Source organism: Phoenix dactylifera, chromosome 5 (genome assembly GCF_009389715.1).
Source record: "Phoenix dactylifera cultivar Barhee BC4 chromosome 5, palm_55x_up_171113_PBpolish2nd_filt_p, whole genome shotgun sequence".
NCBI lineage: Eukaryota > Viridiplantae > Streptophyta > Magnoliopsida > Arecales > Arecaceae > Phoenix > Phoenix dactylifera.
The window spans coordinates 3,452,846-3,474,372 of NC_052396.1; the positions used below are offsets into that span (position 1 = coordinate 3,452,846).

A 21,527-nucleotide genomic window follows, 5' to 3' on the forward strand; every position below is an offset into this window, starting at 1 on the left:
AACGAGACATTGGCATAGTCTAGTCTAGATATTTTTGTTAGTTATAATTCTCAGAGCCAAGTCTGAAATCCATGTTCTTTTTTGTTTTGGTTAAAAAAAAAACTGGAAGATTTCAGACTTGACTCTGAGAAATATAATGGGAGAAAATCTACCATTGAAACGGTCCTTAGACATAGATGGTCCCATGGCCCTCGTGTCTACAGGACATCTATGCGTGCACATACTTTTAACTTCAGGTTTTGGCTCTAGTGTCTAGATTCAGGTTCGATCGGTGGCTAAGACTTTGCGAGCAGCGCAGCACGGCTTCTCAAGATTCCGAAAAATGACGGGCTTTGGGCCACCCATGGGCCATTGGATCCTTTCACCTCTAGTCCTAATTCGCAGCTTAAATGGCACTCCTAAGACCAGCCTTGAAGAAAATTCTCTTATTAAGCACTTTGCCATCGGATCCAGATTTCAGCAATCAACTTGTGCATATTATAATGGACAATTATACAATTATTAGACGGTTTTTCCAACTCGATAGCAAGGATGGATTAATTTGCCATGGTCCATAAGCGGTAGAATAGTGATGAGAAATACCTGTGAAGGCCACAGGTTGTTGATGATTACCTAAAGCAAAGTCTCATAGACAATCCATATGCACATCTAAACCATAGTCTCATAGAATGCTTCGGAAGCCGGCAATAAGAAAACCAATATGTAGGAAGCATAAATTCATTGGAAGTCATTTAGACAATTTCAGAATAAGACAACCAATGTGAGTAAACATTTACCGTTATGCATGCATTATGTTTGCTACAATGACATTACGTAGCTATATTTGAGAAACATCTCTATGTCCCTGTATTAGTTTTAATTAACATGTTTTTATTTATAACATCCATTTGTAAATAATATATAAGTTTACTTGAATCTATAGTAGGAAAACCTTTGTTTTTTTTTTTTTTTATGTTATTAACTATCATATGTCACTGTAAATGCTTGCAATAGAAATTTTAACAGCCATATTTCTTTTATATATGTATGCATGTATATATAGAACTATAATAAGAAAGAATAAAAATTTCTAGACAAGCAAAATACCATTTCTCTCTCTCTCTCTCTCTCTCTCTCTATATATATATATATATATATATGTATGTATGTATGTATGTATGTATGTATGTATGTATATATGAATCAAAAAAAATTGATCTCTAAAAATAATTATTAATGTAGTTTGAATTATGCATCTCTTCGAGCTTTCAGCAGCTTGGATATGCTAATAATTAAGATGGCATACAGCTCGATGCGGACCAATGAAAGTACTCAGTCTCAGCTAACATTTGCAACCAACAAAAGCTTTTATTATTGCCAGCAGGAAACCAACCTATCATCATTTCTCCAATCACACTATAATGCACCAACTATAGAATGAGTGCAAATGGTATATATTATTTGGTCGGCCGCACAAAATGCATTAAGGACATTAAAGTCCAGAAGTAGAAGAAGAGGAAGCAATTAAAATTATTCATGCATCCATCCTCAATCATTCATGTTGAATGGAAACCCCAAAATCTGTATTGGGTCCACAAACATTTTAACTCTCACGACGCACGGGACCAAACCCAAACTAGGCCCAACCACGAAGACCCAGCTAAGATGTGCCCAGAATTGAACATGCCACATGCACGTCACTTGCAAGCGCATGCGAGGGATTCACCCCATGAAAGGTGGTAATACGGTTGGAACGGGGCTAAGATTCTATGGAAGTGACTCAGATTTGAAATGCACGGACGTCGATTAAAATGTGGGGACCGGATGCCCCCTGCCTAATTTGTCTGGTGGAGTCGCCATCTAGTTTGCCAGTATCAAAATGGCGTTGGGATGACGTATTCACACGCGGAGCAGCCCATGGATCAGAAAGGGCACGCGGAAACTTGGGATCCGCATCAAATATTTTTTGGTGGAAAGGGAGCTAGTGGGGGTTGCTACGTGGATGGGTTGGTCCCTCTCCCTTATTATTCATCCAAAAAAAAAAAAAAAAAAAAAAAAAAAGCACCCATTGGACCACACGGCGACAGGCGACCCACGCCATTGCAGCTTAGGAATCCGGGTTCCATCAAATCATGGTGCGTGGAAACTGTTGCCCATGTAGCGAACTCCATCCAAGAAATCTTATTTAAATTATTCACCAGTGCCAGCCGCGTGTACCACTTCGTTTGGATCTTGCTGTTTGGATACTGTAGCTTGACGACTGACCGGAGCCGGTTACGTAACACTTTTGGCCCGGCCCAGACCGTTGCCCCATCAAAGACGTTAGCGGGTCCGGTACGCCATCTCCCGCATCCTCTCGTTTACTATCTTACAAGTGGACGGCTCAGATCTCCCGGCCCCCCACCCCGCCGTACACTTCTGGAACGGTCCAGAAGCCCGGAGCGTGCTACGCGTGCTTCCGCAGGTCAGAAGATTCCAGAAGCCTGACGTCACCGTTTCGTCCCAGAAAAATCTCCTCCCTCCCCGCCCGCTCCTCTCTGGGCCATTGGGAGAACGGCGAAGAAATTTTCGGAATTAGAGATTTCCGTCGATCGGACGGTCGAGATCGGGAACCGGCACGAATTCCCGGGTGGGCCGTGTGCCATTCCGCGGAAGATCGCGTCGTGGGATTCCGCTCATTTAAAACGCAACCCCGACCGCCCTCCACTCAATTCGGAGGGAGCCGGGTCACACGTGTGCAGAGTCAGCCGCGTGCCACAGGCGCGTGCGAAAAATCAACCTTTTTTTTTTTCCCATTTTTTTTAAAGACTCTTTCTTCTCTGCCGTTCTGTTCTCAATTTAGATTGTAGGGCGACGGGGCCCTCACTCGACGCAAATTTCGCTCTCTCTCTCTCTCTCTCTTCTCTTCTGTGCTGCTCTCCTCTTCTCTCTCCGCCATAGATTGATTCAACGGGAAACCCTCGCCGTTCTCCACGCACCCTGCCTCCCCCGATCCGCGCACGTTAAGCGCCCTCTCTGTACTGCCACTGTCGCACGGCGGCCTCCGCGGCTTGCCCATTTCTTTCCCTCTCTAGTCGTCGTCGTCGTCGTCGTCGACATCGTCGTCTTCTTGGGGGGGCTGTAGCGTGAGGTGGAACGGCTGCGGGGGACGGGAGCCGCGTTATGCGGTAGTCCGATCGGAGCCGATCTCGCCGCCCCCGTGGGAGGATGATGAGCAAGCGCGCGGAGCCGGAGCTGAAGGAGCTCTACGATCGCACCGACAGGATCGCGGAACCGGAGGCGTGTAAAGATATCCCCTTTCCTTCTGGAGATTAGGATTTCTTGGCTGTCTCTTTGCTTGATCGATTGCATTTAGGGAATTCTTTGCATTCATTTTATCTGTTTTTGTTCAATTCAATGATCCATGTGTTTGATCATGTGTTTGATGGGATCGGTGCTTGTCTTTTGACCGGGGATCTTGATATTTATTCTGTGATGTTTTTAATTTTTCACGATCACTTGGACCGGGAAACTAGGGTTTTTTCCTATCTTTATAGGAGAAAGATTGGATTTTTCGAAACCCTTTCGCATATCAATTTCATGTAGTCTTTGGTTTTAAATTTTTCCGACTTTAGGTGTATGGTGGCCTGTTGTTGTTAATGTAAATAGACACGAGTACAACTTTTTGTTAGGCTTATTGCGTCCATATTCATTTTCTGGAACATAAGAAGGCTGGATTGGAGACCCTTGGACGACTGATTGTTTTGCGGTTTGTCTGCAATAAATACTTCGTGGGCTCTTATATTTGGTTCTCTTGTTAGTCATTGGCCAAAAAATTGTGATCTATATGGTTTCAAATCTGCTTTCTAGATAACACCAGCCCTGGAAGGGAGTTGTCGCGTCCAAGGACGTGTGCATGAGTCGGACCATGAACTTCAAAAGATGAACTCGGTAGGAGGTGAACCTGAGATGAATAGGACAATATCTTATTTTGATTTCTTCTTCTTTTTCTTTTTCTTTTTCCCTGGTGTGTGAATCAGTTATTTATTTATGTTACCAAACGTATCTGATACCTGCCGTATCTAGTTTTTCACATTGCGATGCAAATTTTTAATGATCAATAGAAAAATGATTAGTGGTTGCACTAGAATCTTTGAGCACATTCTGGAAGTTAAAAAATAATGTCACGATGTTCTTGTTTTAAGTTATCAGGAAAATGATTTAGTTACTAAACATTCTGATTATCAGCACACACTGAATGATGTAACAAAGTTATAGTTCATAAGGAGATTTAGGTTCTTACACATTGACGGCACTGAATACTTGTTCCCAGTTGGACATGAGACGGTTCAGTCGGAAACTCCATGTTGACAAGATGCAGGATGAGCGAATTTTGTTTAGCCATTTCGCAAACTCCTTTTAAGCCTGAGACCTATGCGATCAATTTGAATGATGTTTCTTACCAACTCTGTATAATAACAAATGTCTGCTATTGTTTCTGATTTCCATAGACGTCTCTTGGTCTCATAGCCAACCCATCGTACTTTGATAGCGGGGAAGGATTTCTTCCTTTTCAATTATTATTTTTATATTGGTGGGTCTGTTGCGTTTTGCAGATCTTTTGTCGATTATAAGGCTGATAGTACCAGTTGTGGTTTTTTTGAGCATTATTAGAGATATACTTAATGTAGTGCAATACATATAATGACCTAATAACATGATAAAATTGTGATTGCAAGGTTGACAATACATAAATCTTTCTAATTCTGTTGGTTGTACCTGGGAATTTGTTCATAGGTAAGGAAAGACAAAATTGCTTCTGGTACACAAGTTTGTGTCATGTCATAAGGATCTCATTGTTTAGTTGTCATGAGACCATTGATAATATATTATATGTGATGCATTTTATTGTGCTTGCTAAAATTTGCTTTCATTAGTGTAAGATTATTACATGCTATGTTACATGGAACCATCATATTGCATGAAAAATCTTTTAGTCATGTGTGCGGGATACAAATTGATATTCAATCTGGATGATTATTGTCTCCTTGCGAATCGTGTTTCTTTGAAAAGTGTTCTAAAGGTTCTGGGCTCAAATGAACTAAGATGCCTCTTATAGACTCTTCCTTTTATAATAGATGTGATCCAAAAGATGTGACAGTTGCAACAAGCAAATTCCTTGCGCATATTTAAGGATCTCTATGGAGCACGCCACTGAAAATCCCGATGTTGAGAAAACTTAATCTTCTTTCTGTCTAGAAAAAGGTTGAGCTCTTAGTTCTATCTGCAGCAACAAGTTTGACTTTCTTTTAAATTTTATTTTTTAGAACAGTCTTTGTTATTTATACATAGAAAATTGTTATTCATTGCGGGATTTTGATTCAGCATGGCTTTATGGCTTCTGATTTGTGCCTTGGAGGTGGATGCAATTCTTATCATTAAACTATGCCTTCCTTTTCTGTTGTCTAGACATTTTTCTTAGTCTATGGGGATGTTGTTGGAGGTAGGTCTCTGATTTAATAAGTTTTGATTTTACTGTCATGAATTAGCCCTTTCTTCCCCCCAAGTGGTCACTCTATCTTCATGCCAGTCCTTTCTCTTTGCTAAAGTTGTCTTGGACAGGATTGCGCATCAGTTAACTGAGAAGTTGGTGTTTAAGTTTTAAACTGTTTGCTTGGTTAATGTGAAGATACTTATTTTCTTTAGTTACTTGAGATCTAATCCTCTGGAGCTGGTATCTTAAAGGACCTGGTTTATGAATGCAAAAACTTTACTGAGATTATTCCCCATTGATGATATGGACACTTTAAAATCATCTACTTTGTTACATAAAGATCTTTTGGGTAATAAATAGAATTGATATTTAATAAATATTACAAAGCTGTTGAATCCTATACTATGTAGCTTGTTTAATGAAACAGTTCATGTACCCCATGTTGGTTTGAGACATCATATCTATGCTTTTTAGCCAACTTTATTGTAATGCCTTGCCCTTTATTCTAATGATGTTATTTTTAAAATACTTCTTTAAACTTAATTATATGCATTTTTGCCATCTTTGAATTTACTTTCTATTTTAAGTTGCACGATTTTTCCCCCTTTTAGATATGCAGTAGATGTAATGATAAATCAAAGAATGTACAAGGGAGGAAGAAACAAAGAGTTTTCCTCCGTGTATTATGGTTATAAAGTGATGTCAAATTCCAAAAGCAGAGCGAGAAAAAGCATAAATGAGAAGAAAGGACTTTCAGCGAGGGAATGATGTTGAGGGAGTTTTAATTTGTGATTTGACTCCTTAAACCAGATTCCTGATTTCAAAAGGAGAATGAATAGTTTGAGTTCTAAAAGAAGCTGGTTCCTCTTTGCATAACCTTTTTTTTCCAGATGATGATTCTAACCTTATAATAATTTTCATTTTGTGAAAATGGCTAAGGAACATTACTTAGAGTCTCTGCTTTCTGGTGTTCTATCATGCAGTATTTGAAATTCAAAATATCTTCTTTCAGACACGTGTTTCTGTTTGTGATAGTTCTGCGGTTGTTGGGGGTACTTCTGCTGGATGGGCTGTTGCATGCATATTGAAAGCAAAAGTCTTCTTGATTATTTGCTTTCATGATTTCTACCTATCTTTAATTCATGTGTTTGTTCCTTTATAACCTTGGGTGTTATGTTAATTATTGTTTACCTTTTAATGTAGAAGAGAACTCTAGCTGGAAATTTATCAAAGTGCCAAATATGAATTAACATACACAAGTTCATGTGCCGATACACTTCTCATCCATGTTGTTCCAGATCCTTTATGTATCATGTTATACAAGTGCTTTTTTTTGTGAGAGGAAAAGAAAAACAAATATATCATGTTATCCAGGTTTCTGAAATTCTTCGTTTACACTGTTTTTGATAGAGTGTTTTCCGAGCCGGAAAAAGGTGTATAATTATAAACGGCAGTCTTCGAATGAGGGCAGAATCTGGGACATGCAACGTTTGTTCTTCTCCTTGCACCTCTTGTATGCATCGTAACATGTCAGCCACGTTGTCAAAAGTTGAGTGTGGGTTTTCCGGCAATATCTGTGAGAGGAATGAAACTGATAGTTGTTCATTCATTGGTGCCGATGTGCTGCCTCCTCCCAGGAGCAGAGCATGCGATGATCAACAACATGCAAGTAGTGAAATAAGCAATTTATTAAGCACAAGCTCAAGTCATGATTCATATTCTGAAAATGTTGAAAGTAAAGCAATAATGAGGGCTTCTGCTACATGTGCATCTGAAGATGTTGACATGCCTCCAAAAGTGCCTTCAGGTGAAGCAGCAGGAGAAGATCAGCCTCTTTCTAGAATGGCTACTAGTACCAGTCATGGGCTAAATCACTCATGCCGTCACTCTGCGTCTAATTTGCACCATGTGCTGTTCTTACATCAAGACGAAGAGCAGCATGGTGGAGAATGCCATGGGGATAATATGTCATGTATCACTGGAGTCAGAGATGCCAATGTGCCAGCATGTGATCATAATGTTGACCTGGAGAAGAAAGATACATCATGTAGTTCTGCATCGGCCTGTGATATAGTTGCTAAAGAAAATGTAGTGGAGGTACTGGTGGATGGCCATCATGGATCTCATCATGAAATAGAAGCGAGCGAGAGTAAACCAACAGAACTATACACATGCCCTAGGGAATCTTTGAGGAAGAATTCTGGTTCTAGCTCTGTAAATGCTGGCCTTTCTTACAAGTCTGACCTTGCAGAGTTCCCTCCCACAAAAAAAGAATCATCTCCCAAAATACTGGCTTCACATTCGCCTTCGCAAAATGTATATGTTGACCTCAGTTCTGATTCTAAGGATTTGGAAGGGTATCTAACTTCTCAACATCAAGGAGAACCTTCTGACCGCTCGATGAATGATGTGAAATCTTCTTCTGTAGGACCAAGGGTTTCCATGAGTATTGATAGGCAGAAATCTGCTGCACTGCCAAATGATGAAGATAGTAAACTGAGTCATATCAGAGTTTCCTCCTCTTCAAGGACTTTAAAGGACCATGAGTCATGCTTTGAAGCTGAAACTGCAGTGGGTGGTGAGAAACCATCTGATGAATCTACTAAATGTAAGAACACTGGTGAGCAATTTGGAAAGAATAGTTCCTCGTTGGAGGCATCCAATGTGCAAGAGCCTGACATGCAACGTCAGCTGATCAAGGAGGGGGAAAATTCTGAATCAGACAGCGGATTATGTGATGTAAGTACCTTCTTTTTTTTTTGTTCAACTTGGCCATCAAATTATTATAAAAATTCTTGTTCATCCATTTAGGCACTTTTATACTCTTAAATATTCCTTGGTCATTAAAATTTCTCTTTGATCTGTTATGTGCTTTGTTTATAAAAATTGAATTGAAGTTATTCTGTGATACACCAATAAATTTAAATAAAAAACAAGGTGAGCGATTATTGGAAGGTTGTAACTCAAATTTGGTGAGGAGAGTTTGTTTTGTACATGTTTGTGTATACACTTTTTATCAGCGGTTGGGTCTTAGAATTGTATGACTATTAGAGTAAGGAAAAACTGTGATAACACTGCTTCTGAGTTTCACAAAACAAAACAATTTTAGTTAAATCAGTTAGTGCAAACTAAAAGATTATTATATTTATCCTTGTAAGACCTTTGAGAGATAGTAATTGTATGTCAACTTAAATTGCTTGAAGGAGGATTTAGTATGATGGTTACTTGGATTCCAGTTTATCAACTAATAAATTATTTGCTTGCTTTATAATTATAAATTTGCTGCTGGCTTTAGCCTTTCTGCCATGCCATCACAAATTCCAGATGGATGAAGTCATACAATTGCATGCCAGTAGTTCGAGTTAAATGCATTGAAGCCTAAGGCCAACCACCTCCATTAAATTAACAATATCTCAATTTTTCTGTTGTATGAGAAAACTTATGGCTAAATTTTTTGGTTATATACCTAGATGATCCAACTTCTGATATCAAGTTCTTATTATATGAAGTTCCATAGGAGTTAGTGATTTATTTTAAGTTTTTTTTTTTACATTAATTCTTGTATATCTGATTTGTAGCTTCCATGATTTAAAGTTTTGCCCAAAACTTCAAAATTAAACATGCCAATTTTGGCTGGCACCTACTTGAAACAGGGGTCAGATTAGTAGTTTAAGCTGAAACTAGCTTAACTTTAAATAGGCTGTATAAATGAGTAATTTGTACTAATTTCTCATATATCGGGAAGCAGTTTTTCCCAACTAGCAAATTTTGCAAGTTCCCAAAAGATTTGGAAGCCCCGGACAAAAGTTTCTAATGAGATTAAGAGGGAAGGGAAATTTTAGACATAAACTTTGGTATTTTAGAGATCAAAATCTTATTGATTTTTTTTTAAATTTTTGTATGGTAGGTTGCCAAATAATAAAATGGTATATATCTTTTAATCTTTTGAAACACTCTTAACATGATTTTTTGGTACATAATTTTTATGAACATTTAAATTTTTAAGTATATAACTTTTTGAAAATTTATTTTTTTTAGTATCTTTTTGATTCAAATTGCTTTGAGGAATTTTTTTTAGTTATTTGTTAAATACATATGCTTGAGCTATATGTATTCTTTATATTACCTGAAATAGATCCTAACAATATAGTCTGAAATTTTTTTCTTCCAAGGCCTTTCATTTTCTAAATGAGCAAAATGTTCTTTGAGTAACCTACTATATGGATCTCCTGGAATGCCAAAAATTCTTTACATATTCTTCAGATAAGGGTAATGTGGGAATTCACTATAAATGAAAAGGATATGAATTTGAAGAAAGGGGAAAATGGAAATTTAGAATATTGCAAAAATGTTTTTTATAGTGTCCCCTTATATATGAGGAATAAATGATAGCTACTGTTGATGGTAAGATTTAAAGCCTAGTATTGGTCCTTGTCTTGATTTGGTCCTGGATCGCTGCAGTGATGGGACAGACCAAAATGATCATTAACAATGATAATGAAGAGAAAAAAAAAAATAGTGTCTCGAGATTGCAGGCTGTCCCAAGTGTCGGCATGCAACCATCCCGATCTATCTGGGCTGATACCAACTAGGAAGGTCGGAATGTCCTGGTTGAGAGGTGTCTCTGGTGCATCCAATGTACGGTTCTTTCATCAGAATGTCCCTCCCCTTTTACACTATGAAGTCTAGGAACACAAACTGGCTGCTAATAGATAATATACTCAAACTGCATCAGTCTCTCTTTCAGAAGGCTTGAGCTTGGCCAACTTGCGAGATAGCTTGGTGGGCTATGAGGAGACTAAGCTTGAGGAGGACAATTAAATGTTCATGTCTGACTTATTCCATATCTGACTCATAAAATGCCCTTTTTCCTAAAATAAATGTTGGGACTGGGTCGGTAAAGTACTGTCTCAAAGTTGCCCAAGCAGTTGCTTATAATTCAAGCCATTATAAAATTGCCTAGGTAAACTAGCACTTAAGAATGTTAGGTTTTTAGAGCTAAAGATGGAGATGTGGTTCAAAAAGTTGCTTCGCACTTACTGGTAAAATAAAGGGTTGGGATTGAAAGAAATCTAAATAACAAATATTTACTCTTCATATCATATTGTCAAATATGATCAGGTGCTCTGTTATAGTTTCGCAAGCAATTGCTTATAACTCAGGCCATTATAAAATTGCTAGGTAGACTATCAGAAATGTAGATTGAAGTGTTGCTTCGTATTCACTGGTACAATAAAGGGTTGAGATTGGAAGAAATCAAAATAACAACCATTTATTCTTCATATCGTTTTGCTAGTTTTGCAATCAATAAGATTGAGAGTTGGGACAGTAGGATTTGATTTGGTTGCTTTTCCCAATTGTAGAGATACGTGCTGGAGGGGCAATGGAGTTAATGGAAGGTTTATGGAAATTCTGTTGTTTGGATGAAACCAGGGAAAGTAAAGGAAGAAAAGACAGATTAAAGGTAGCATTTGTTGTGATCTGCAAAGAAAATGTCGATTCAATTCACCATTAAGGACTAAGAACAATTGTCACTTTGTAATCATGATTAGGTCCATATATAGAACCCTAAGGAAGCAATAGGAGGTGAAACATAATATAAGCTTGGCTATTTTGATAGCTTTTCCAAATTTCAGTTAAATGCTTTAGAAGACTTGTGGTACTGTTCAGTTACCACTACTAAACTTATGCTCTTCATTGATAGATGGATGGTTAAAATAATTAAGAAATATGTCCATCCACCCTGTTTGATGAGAATAATCATTAAGTCGATCAATGGACCATTGGATTAGGCCTCTTGCACCCATAACCTGGCTTAATTTCAGCTTAAAACTATGATAAACATGGCAGCTAAACTATGATTTTTGCTATTGCTGTTGAATGAATCATTTAACAGAACAAAATCTAGTCCCATCATCAACCACATAGTGATTTCTTGAAGGGGCTGAAAGGAGGAGCTGCAAGGTGTAATTAGCACAATGGTTGGTCTATTGGTTCTTTCAGCAACGGTATAATTGCAAATATTTACTCATTGTTGTCAGGGCTCTGTTTTTTTTTGTGATAGTTGTCAGGGCTCTGTTGAAGTTGATGTACCTAAATGTTGGGTTTGATTGGATTCCTTATCATATTCACTGGAGGGTAATACATATATATGAAGTTTTGATCAGCTAGTGCTGGCTTTTCAACTTACTGGAAAAAATATGAGACCAAGTATGCACATGGTTGGTTTAATAATGAGTTTTTGCTTGTCATATCAGATTAGGAGACAACAATTGCATTTTCTAAGTTTATCACAAAGCATGATGCCTCTTATGTGAATCTGATTCCATGAATGATGGGTCTATCTAGTGATTATGTCATTACTCTTTTGTTAATAACGAATCATATGTTATCGATCTGGAAGCTTTTTGTATATCCTACTCTTTATGAATAAAGGAAGGAAAGTTAATTATGAACATGCGTGCTGCCTGCAGGGGCTTAGACATATCTTTCTTTGTTTTCTTGCTTGAACTGACCCTGAGCAGTTGCGTGAAGGCTTTTTAGCAATAAATCTTTTGTGCAGCTGCCATAGAGGAGATGATTTATGTATAGCTTTTGGATAGTTATACAACGATATATCATCTGATGTTGTTCTCAACTGTTGAAGTGCGACTAATACTTTACATAGTTGAGGTTGTATTTGACAGCTTTTGCTGTGAAGGTGAAGTAGCTTTCATATTTTTGCCGTGCTCTCCTAACAGCCATGATTGATATATGATACTTAACGTATGGTGATAGTTTTATGACATATATTTTACTCTGATGAATTGATGGAACTGAAAATGTTAAACTTCGGCTTCATATTTCTTGCCTTTTCTTATGTTGCAACAAGTCCATGTGATACATGTTATGTTACTTGTTTCAGGTAAAGGTATGTGATATATGTGGGGATGCAGGTGTGGAGGAACTTCTAGCTATCTGTAGCAGATGCAGTGATGGTGCAGAGCACACGTAAGCCCTTATTGATTTTCAATTGTATTGTATCCTAATTAATCTATCTCTTAATATGATTTTCGTTTGATGCTAATGCTTGAAAATTGTTCACTATTAACCAGTTACTGCATGCAAATTAAGTTGGACAAAATTCCAGAAGGTGAATGGTTTTGTGAAGAATGCCAACTCAAGGAGGATGCGGAAAACAAAAAAGTGGATAAATCTGATTCAATTTCTGAAACATCAAAAGAAGACAACTTGAAAGGAAAAAGTACTTTCAACCCTAAAAATTTAGCTAAGTTGGATATTGAAGCTATCGGTACGGAAGTGAGAGGGTCTACCAAAGGAATGCGAAGTCCACAAAAATCAGGCAAGATGCATGCAGACAGCCAGGAGGTTACTTCAATGAACAGCAAAAAGATTTCTGAGATGGATGGTGGGTCCATAGGAACAACCAGTCCAAGGAAAAATGCTGTCTTGTCTCAAGTAAGTTCATTTAAGAGCCTGGATATGGGAAAGGTAAAGCCAACCAACCTGTCTCCATCCCCCAAAGGTCAGTTGGCAAATAGTTTCCAGGCCAACTCCCGCTCACATACCTCAAGCTCTAACCCATCAAGAGTTCAAGCACAACTTCATTCACCTCGAGGTAAATTTGCATGCATTTATAATTTTTGTATAATATATGCAGACGATTTTCAGTTGAATCATGCTTCAGGGAAGTTTTAAAATTTATAAATATTTTCTTTTCATAGGGCCTCTCTCAAAGCAGCTTTCATTTAATAACTCAAACATGAAGCCAAAAGTCAGACAGTTGATGAATAATTTACCTCAGAAGCAAAAAATTATGAGAGAATATGTTTCCAGCAACAGTAGGAAGGATGGAGTAGTCAAAACAATGACTAAATCTGCATCATTTAAAAGTGTGAGCTCAGGCCGCTCCAATATTGAATCAGTAAATAAACTGCAATCACTTAATTCACCTCGAGCTGATGAACTTAAAGGTTGGAAACCAGTGAAAGAAAGGAACATGGTGGAAAGGAAGAATTCTTTTGTTCTAGATTGTCCTGTTGTTAGTCCGTCACCATCAGCTGGCACATCTATCCCAAAGGTGGATCTGAAGAGTTCACAGCATAATGGAAATTTAACTCCTAAGTCTGAAAAAGTATCAGAAAATGCAAAGGATTCAGGTAAATAGTATCTCTTTAGAGGACTTGTAACTGGCATTCCTTTTATTTGGCTACATTGTGATGCTGTTTAAATATTAATTATGTTCATTCCTGTTTTGCTATTGTGATAGGACGTAGCGAAGTGAAGAAGAAAACATCAAATGCATCTAAAAGATATGAACTGTGCAATTCTGAGGATCAAAGGTCATGCCAAGTTGTCCCTAAGGAAGGTTCTCATGCAAATCCCACTGTTATTGATAGCTCACACTGTGATGCTGACTCAGTTTTGGAATGCAGTGTGACTCAGGTTCCAGAATCCTCCCCTAGAGAACATAAAATCAATGATTCTACCCATTCTAGCACTTCAAGGCAGGCATCTTCAACTGGTGGTCGAGTATTACATTGTCATAAATGCAATGAAACGGGCCACACAACACAGTTCTGCCCAATTGACAAACTTAGCATATCTGCTCTTAAACCTTCTGCTGACCGAAGGGAGGGCAGTAGTAATAGCAATAAGTGCAGAGATGCAAGTGAAGCTGCAAAAATGAGAACAAAGAAGAGAAATAAATTGCCAGACCAGTCTGGATGTTCAATGCCAAGTACTGAAGTTAATTATGAAGTAGCTTCCAAAGATTTCCAGTCAAATTCAAGTGGTCTGAAGAGCTTGCCTCTGGAAGGGACATCTGATGGGAAAGTTATTTTGAGATGCTCTGATGCTGATTTGGGCAGAAAAGAACTTGAGATTTATGCACAGCAAGCAAAACACCCAGTTGAAGCCTCATTTCTTCCTAAAGAATGTGATTCAAATGCCATTCTTACCAATTCTGATAGTTCAAATGCGAATTCTTCAACTCAAATTTTGCCTGATCAATCTTCTTTACTTGCAAATCCATTTAGAGCTTCAGCAATCCCAGAACACAAATATATATGGCAGTATGATATCTTTCTTGCTCGATTTTTTATTTCAGATGGTTTATTTGAGAGTTTAAATTTGTTTCTCATAATTAACTGAACTTTGTTGATGTATAATAATTCATATCCTTTATTCTCTACAGAGGTGGTTTTGAGGTGCTTAGGACCGGAAGACTTCCTGAATTTTTTGATGGGATTCAAGCTCACTTGTCAACTTGTGCATCGTCTAAAGTGCTCGAAGTAGTCAGTCAGTTTCCTGGCAAACTGCAATTGGATGAAGTTCCTTGCCTTAGGTTGTGGCCAGTTCAGTTTCAGGGAATGAGTCCTAAGGAAGATAATATTGCCCTTTTTTTCTTTGCTAAAGATATTGAGAGGTTTGATTGCTGTTTTTCTCTTTTTTATAAACTATTATTATTATTTTAAGATCTAGAATTTTATGGATATTTATTTCGTTGGTTTTGATACAGTTATGAAAGTACTTATGGGAAGCTGTTGGAAAATATGCTTAAAAGAGATTTAGCCCTTAGAGGGAACATCAGTGAGGTTGAGCTGCTTATTTTCCCATCAAATAAGCTACCAGAAAACTGCCAACGTAAGAAACAGGATTTATGTAATCAACTGTAATAAGGGCATTTATTTCATATGCCCGTGCTTTTGATAGATTGTTGCATGCAAACATGATTTTATATGATTTCCTTCCCTCTATCCGGTATTGCTAATTGCAATTTAAAAATATCATCTGTGATAAGATGCTTTATTTGTTTTCAGGTTGGAACATGTTATTCTTCCTCTGGGGTGTCTTTAGAGGAAGGAGGACAGACTGCTTCAAAGTGCTGCCCGATTTACAGAAGCAGCCTTGTTGGTTCAAGTTGAGCACAGATCCTTTGGTTCAAGAAATTTCTTTCCCTCTTTTTGAAGCTTCTACCTCTCAGAAAATAAATTCCCATGAGAGTTCAGAAAAGGAATTTTCTAGGAGTGATAGATTACTGAAAGTGAAGGCAGTGAAATCCAGTATTCAGGTGGATTTTCTGCCTACTTCTTCTTCTGGTATCGAGGATAAGATCTGCAACACACAGGAGTCCTTTTTTGTTCAAAATTCTTCGTGTCAGCGAGCTGCTGAGAGTCGGCAGCCATCAGAGCTTGTTTCAGATTCATTTCCTGTAAGCTGCTTGTCAGATAGACTATGCCAGCTGCGCAGCTCACTTGGTGCTTGTCCCGTGCCTGACCTTCAGATGAGTGCCATGGAATCGTGCCCTGCTTTGAAAAGGGAGGCCACTTTCCTGGTAAAGCTTTATTTTCCTGAAGGATTGAAGCCTACAATGCCCTTTGCTTCTTGATTATAATTGCTGCATATAATGTTTTCATTGTCAGAATAGCTTACAACTGCTAGTGCAATATTTTGCATCTTTATTTGTGGATGCTGCATCTGCTATATTGCTCATTATGCATCATGTGATTGCTGAAATGTACACGATTTTGTTTGTTTACATCATTGCCGTCATTTTTATTTGGTTTTTTTTCCTTTTTTTTTTTGGGAATGAGGGTTGTAACTATTTTCACAATTACATTAGTGTATTTACATCTGCGTACCTGTATAGTTGTTTTCCATGGGCTGTTTACATGTTTCTTGAGATTAACATGTTTTTTCATGTCATTGACTCCAGTTGCTAAAAATGCTGCCACAAATGAAATCGCACACACATACGTACCAACATATGAGTATATACACGTTGGTATTGGGAAGAAATCTAAAGACATCTGGTTTACTGTTGTTATGGACCTCTGAATGAGCAAACCTGAACAGGACTTTGAACATTCTGGACCAAGTTATCGAAAATTGAATTTGTCTTCATTCACCAGTTCTTATAGACAAAATCATGTTGCTCCCAGCTTATTTTTCTGATAATCCAAATTGGACTCGCAAGTGCCTACTTGTGCCATCTTTATTTTATGTTCCACGTATCTAAATAACCTCTTATATGGGTGTTTTTTTTATGTATGGAGAAGGATGACCTGAGTGAACATGACTTCACCAATAGCCCCTTGTCACCTGTAGATAGATCCAGAGCAAGCTAGAACTATCACTAGCAGATTCGTAGCTGTCAACGGTTTTTTGATGGTTTTTGTGTAGTAGGAATTTATGACATTCATAGATGTCCTGGTTGTATTTAAATAGCTGAGGATGAGGTTAAATGACTGGCTTCTTAGATGGTGAACAATACAAATTGTAGGGGAAATTTAGGTATGGCCCCTGGCTAACTGCCACCTAATGTTTAGGCAATGTTCCCTGGGTTTTATTTCTGGCTCTTCATTTGGATGGCTTTTTTAGTTTAGGTTCCATGCATCCGTACAAGTGTGTATAGAGCAGGCACACCTGTGTATGGCAGCAACAATACATGAAAAACCATAGTCATAAGTTCAGTGTTCGGGAACAATTCGGGCTGGATGTAATGATTCGGAAGTCGGGAAAAATCCAGAAAATTTGTCAAAAGTTTGGATAATAAAAGAAATAGAAAAAACGACAGAATTTAAAAAAAAACAGGCTTCATAAAATATTCTTAATCCTTTTTTTTCACTTATAGGAGAGGCAAATATAACATATAATAGAAAGAAACATCACCACTAGCAATCATATATGGTATCATTAATTTGTAATATATAAAAAATTCTTAAAATCATAACATTTTGAATAATTCGAGAGTAATTGAATAGTCTAACATACAAATGAAATTTTTTTTAAATTTTTTAAGCGATAGAGTAATTTATAGAAGTTTTTAAATCATAACATACAATTGGTTGATGCAAGTGATGTAACATCTAACTCATAAACTGATGTAAAATAGAGCTTATTCTAATTATGCAAGTAAAACAATATGAACTAAAGACAGACTAACACCTGTATCTTAACAATGTCTAAGATCATTACCAACAATTCCTATTCTGAATACAAAAATGTAGTCGTTGTCTAGGCAATGCACCTTGTCTGCTTGCTTACAATTCTTTCCGCATCGTCTTGACAATTCTAAGTGAATTGATTTAGGTTAAATTGAATTTTTCCCTTTTCAGTGTGAACTACTTAAAGCTGTTGAATGTGAAGATTAATGTGAATTACTGACAATGATATTACTTTGTTAATCATTTATATTTCACATTTTTTATTAAGATGTAATGTATGTGAGTCATTTCCAGATATGTGGGTGTGCACTTTAAGATCAAAGATACTGTTATAGTGTTTGTAACTTTCTAGGATTAGTATTTCTATTTTTGATAAGTTAAAAGAAAGTTTTCTCCTGATTTAATATTTTGGTCTTGTAAGCAAGGATGCATATGCAATATAATTTTAGAGCATATCGGTTGTTATATTTGGATTTGTTGTTTTAGTCTTTCTAGGCTGAAAGCCTGAAGGTCTGAAACATTATAAATTCATTTGCAGACTAACAAAAAAATTTTAAGCAAATTGCATGCAAAAAATTGTACACAATCTAATTGTTGAACAATCAACAATGTAAATATTTATAGAAGTATGATTGCCATCATATCAAGTTCCATTATATAACTTTTGATTTCCAGTTATTGAAAATTTTAAAAGGGTGACAATTAGATATATTTCACCTAAACGCCTATACTACAATCTAGCAAATCTGAACTTAAATTTTGAAAATCCAATATCTAGGGAACTTGTCGAGTATATGATACATAGAGATCCTTTTATCCTTACAAAAATGAAATCTCAGAGACCTAAAAGGTCTTCTACCAAAAAAAAAAAGCCTAAAAGGTCATCTTTAGGAAAATCTTCCATTCACTTTTAACTTCTCCAATTAAAAGTCCCAAAATTCTATGTTTAGACTTGAGAAAATACTAACAAGAGGTAATGTTTATCATCCATGAGTAAGTGTGCCCTTTTATTAGACAATGAGGGGTGGCTTAAAAATTGATAGAATCTACCCTAGTATGTTTAAATAAATGGACAAATGGCTCATCTTGGTCCTTGTAGCCAAAATTGGATGAGATCAGTTAGTTTTGACTACATATAACTGAAACTGAGTTTTAAGGACACTTGATGGGTGGATGAGGTTTTTATTTTTGTGATTTTGTTTTTGTTTATCCTATTTAAAATACTTTCTATCAAAAGGGGAAAAAAAGAAAAGAAGAATCCGGCAATACATTTATGTATGGTACTGACTGCACATTGTTGTCCAAATATTGTCCAGTTGTTGCTTTTTTTAAACTGTCTGACAACTTTAAAAACCATTATGCAGTTTGGCATTAGGAGATCTGATTGCCATTGTTGTCAAAGACATATGTTTGATGATGCATTTTCCTATCAACCTTGTATGTTTGATGAATCTTTTTCCTAGGAGCCCTTGAGCATTGGCCAATTTATGTGTGAATGCAGAATGCCATTCGAGTGCAGTTTGAGCAGAAGCTCCTGTCATTGGCTAATTTGCACCTGCCTTTGCCACATCACAAATTTAATTCATTTAGGATATAGCACATTTAGGAAACAGCGTTGGTTCAAGGACAGAGGTATTTTAGCTTTCCCAATTTTAATTCATCTGTGACCATTTCTTTCTCAAAACAACTGTTTAGGAGTCTTTGATTGAAAGAGGTTAATAAATTTTTTTGGTTGATCAATATCTGAATTGACTACTAGTCCATGCTAGCTAAATATTTGTTGTTTCTGATCACCAGTCGTGTTAATCTCTAGTATTTATGCATGCTTGTCTTATCTCACATGAACTAATTGCAATTAATGTATACCCTTCTTTTCATCATGCTTAGATTGTTGTTGCTTTTGTGGCATGTGGCATGAGATCCTCAGAGCTTACCCATCTGCGTGCAGGGGAACGCTAGCTATGATATTGATGGCAAAACCCCAGTTCACGTTCGTGCAACCAGCATAGAAAATCTGAACAGTGCATTGCCTGCACAATCAACACACTCAATTTCTTCATATTTTGGGCAAGGTGCTTTTTCTTTCAGTAGTGCTTGCATGATTTGTCCAGGATATTTCTGCTCAATTTCTTTTTGCTTGCTCAACGAACAGGTGGTAAAGGCAGCAGAAATTGTGAAAAAATGAGGGAGAAAGAAAGATCAATGAAAGATGAAGCTGGGACAGATAGCGAGCAACAGGAACATCTGATGGAGATTGACAATCTCAGCTGGGAGTCAAGGCCTAGCAAGAAACGTTCATACTCACCTTCCTTAGAGACAGTTACCCACACTTTTTGTGAACCCTCAAAGAGTACTGATGAAATGATGCTTTGGAGTGAGAGAGCAAACATCAGTTCTATTAAAAATGAAATAGAATACAAGAAGATTAGGAGTTGCAGCGAGAGACATGCTTCTAGGGATGAAAATGCATTTTGTAGTTTATCGTTACGTCCTTTGCTATCTAGCTACATCAATGAGCAGCAGCATATGGATGGTTTCTGCAATGGAAAAGAAATGACTGAGAACACAAGGAGTGCTGAAAGGTATTTCTTTCCTGTGGATTTGGGTCCTGTGAGAAATGTTGTATCAGAGAACAGACATGTTCTTTCTTTGGACAATGAAGACATGCCAGAATCCAGTACTCCAGATCTTGAACTTGCACTTGGAGGCAAGAAAAAATCATCAGAAAAGGAAGTCCTGTCATTTCTTTTCCCTTTGGTTGACAGAAAAAGCAGCCGATATAAACTGCCCGGTCCTGCAGTGGATGATGAAGATGATATGTCAGCATCACTCTCTCTATCCCTGGCCTTTCCTGGCACAGAGAAGAAACAAACAGACAAACCCATTATAAGAACCGAGCAACTTTTGCCGGAGAGGCCTTGCGTTAACACTTCTTTACTTCTGTTTGGCAGCTTTACCGATGCTTAAATCCAGTTGCGATTGTATATGCCCTGTAAATTGCCACCTAAATATACTTAGATGATCAGAAGGGGAAGCATCAGAGACCTTGCCCATATGTTCATGACAAAATCCATTTCTTTTTTCAACTTATAACTTTTTCCCCTCCTTCCAATCACTACTTGTTTTTAGAGTGCAGAGTTACGGCTGTCTGTATATAAGAGAAAGAAAGCCAAATCTTAAAATTATGCGGAAACTCTCTGGATATGTTACTGTTAAGTCCTTGTATATTTTCTTTGTTTTATCATGCTTTTCCAAAAGATGAATATTTCAGGTGGTTTTAGCTGTGGTCTAAATAATGATTATTAGTGAGATGCTCGTGATGGCACCTAAGAAGGTAACCAAAGCTTGTCGTGGGGATAGGCGGTATACCATTAGTTGTGCTTGGTTAGGTTGGCAGTGATAAATCATGTGCTGCTCTGTGGCTTGCTGCAGTGTGTTTAGCTTCCAAAGCTGATGGTTCTATTCCTCTCTCATGTGTTGTCACTGGCTTTTGAGACGCCAATTTCCCAGCTTTGATGGTAACATATGTGGAGGGTATCGTTAGCTTTGGAGTAGCTAGCAAATCTTGGGACTATAGCAGATGATATGCTCGTGGAGAATGCTTGATGGCCTAAAAATGTATCTGCATTCTGAGGCAACCAGTTTGCTATAATCTATTTGTTCGTTTATTGTTTGTTGCAGCATGTACTGGGCATATTTTTTTCTGGTCTTGCCTGCAATTGCTTTTTGGAAAAATATCAAAAAGTCGAAGAATTTATGACACCGCAAGAAGTTGGCATCTTCTTGCTTCTAATACAGTTAAGCTTAGTCTTTGGTTTAAATGTTTTCAGATTTCCTTTGGCTTTGTCTACAAATTCTCTCTTATGACCCTAATTATGTTAGATATTATGGAACGTCAGTTCAGCAGTTCATAAGCTAAAATTTTACAGGGCCGCTTCTGGATGATGTAATATTAGCGGCTCCTCCGAAGGTAACTTGCATGGCATCCGCATACTTTGATTACAGGCTGGGATGGATCCTCTGAACTTGCATGGCATCTGCATGCTTGGGTTACAGAACGGTTATGTTGGTTTTATTTTTGCGGAGGTTAAATTAAATTGCTTTTGCAAGGTTAAACTTTGGCATGA

General features: G+C 37.5%; 1 protein-coding gene across 4 annotated transcripts; it reads left to right on the forward strand.

The window, feature by feature from the left end:
- Positions 1 to 2,802: 2,802 nt before the first annotated feature.
- On the forward strand, positions 2,803 to 20,680 carry LOC103704691. 4 transcript variants are annotated; one of them, XM_039126531.1, is made up of 12 exons: positions 2,803 to 3,258; positions 6,863 to 8,191; positions 12,357 to 12,442; positions 12,547 to 13,070; positions 13,177 to 13,611; positions 13,722 to 13,794; positions 13,888 to 14,526; positions 14,649 to 14,879; positions 14,973 to 15,097; positions 15,274 to 15,788; positions 19,349 to 19,472; positions 19,553 to 20,680. In XM_039126531.1, exons 1-12 carry the CDS (start codon positions 3,187 to 3,189, stop codon positions 20,365 to 20,367), a joined length of 4,968 nt encoding a protein of 1,655 aa, XP_038982459.1. In that variant the 5' UTR covers positions 2,803 to 3,186; the 3' UTR covers positions 20,368 to 20,680. The 4 variants fall into 4 exon arrangements, with proteins under 4 accessions (XP_038982459.1, XP_008786313.2, XP_038982460.1 ...); XM_008788091.3 differs by having other exon boundaries at positions 13,722 to 14,526; XM_039126532.1 differs by having other exon boundaries at positions 2,804 to 3,262; positions 13,722 to 14,526.
- Positions 20,681 to 21,527: the final 847 nt, after the last annotated feature.

Bases quoted from the DNA above. Each gene is read 5' to 3' on its own strand.
- LOC103704691 (XM_008788091.3), top strand. From the start codon at position 3,187: ATGATGAGCAAGCGCGCGGAGCCGGAGCTGAAGGAGCTCTACGATCGC. The intron at 3,259-6,862 runs GCGTGTAAAGAT...TGTTTTTGATAG, and splicing joins ACAGGATCGCGGAACCGGAG to AGTGTTTTCCGAGCCGGAAA. The intron at 15,098-15,273 runs GTAAGAAACAGG...ATTTGTTTTCAG, and splicing joins GCTACCAGAAAACTGCCAAC to GTTGGAACATGTTATTCTTC.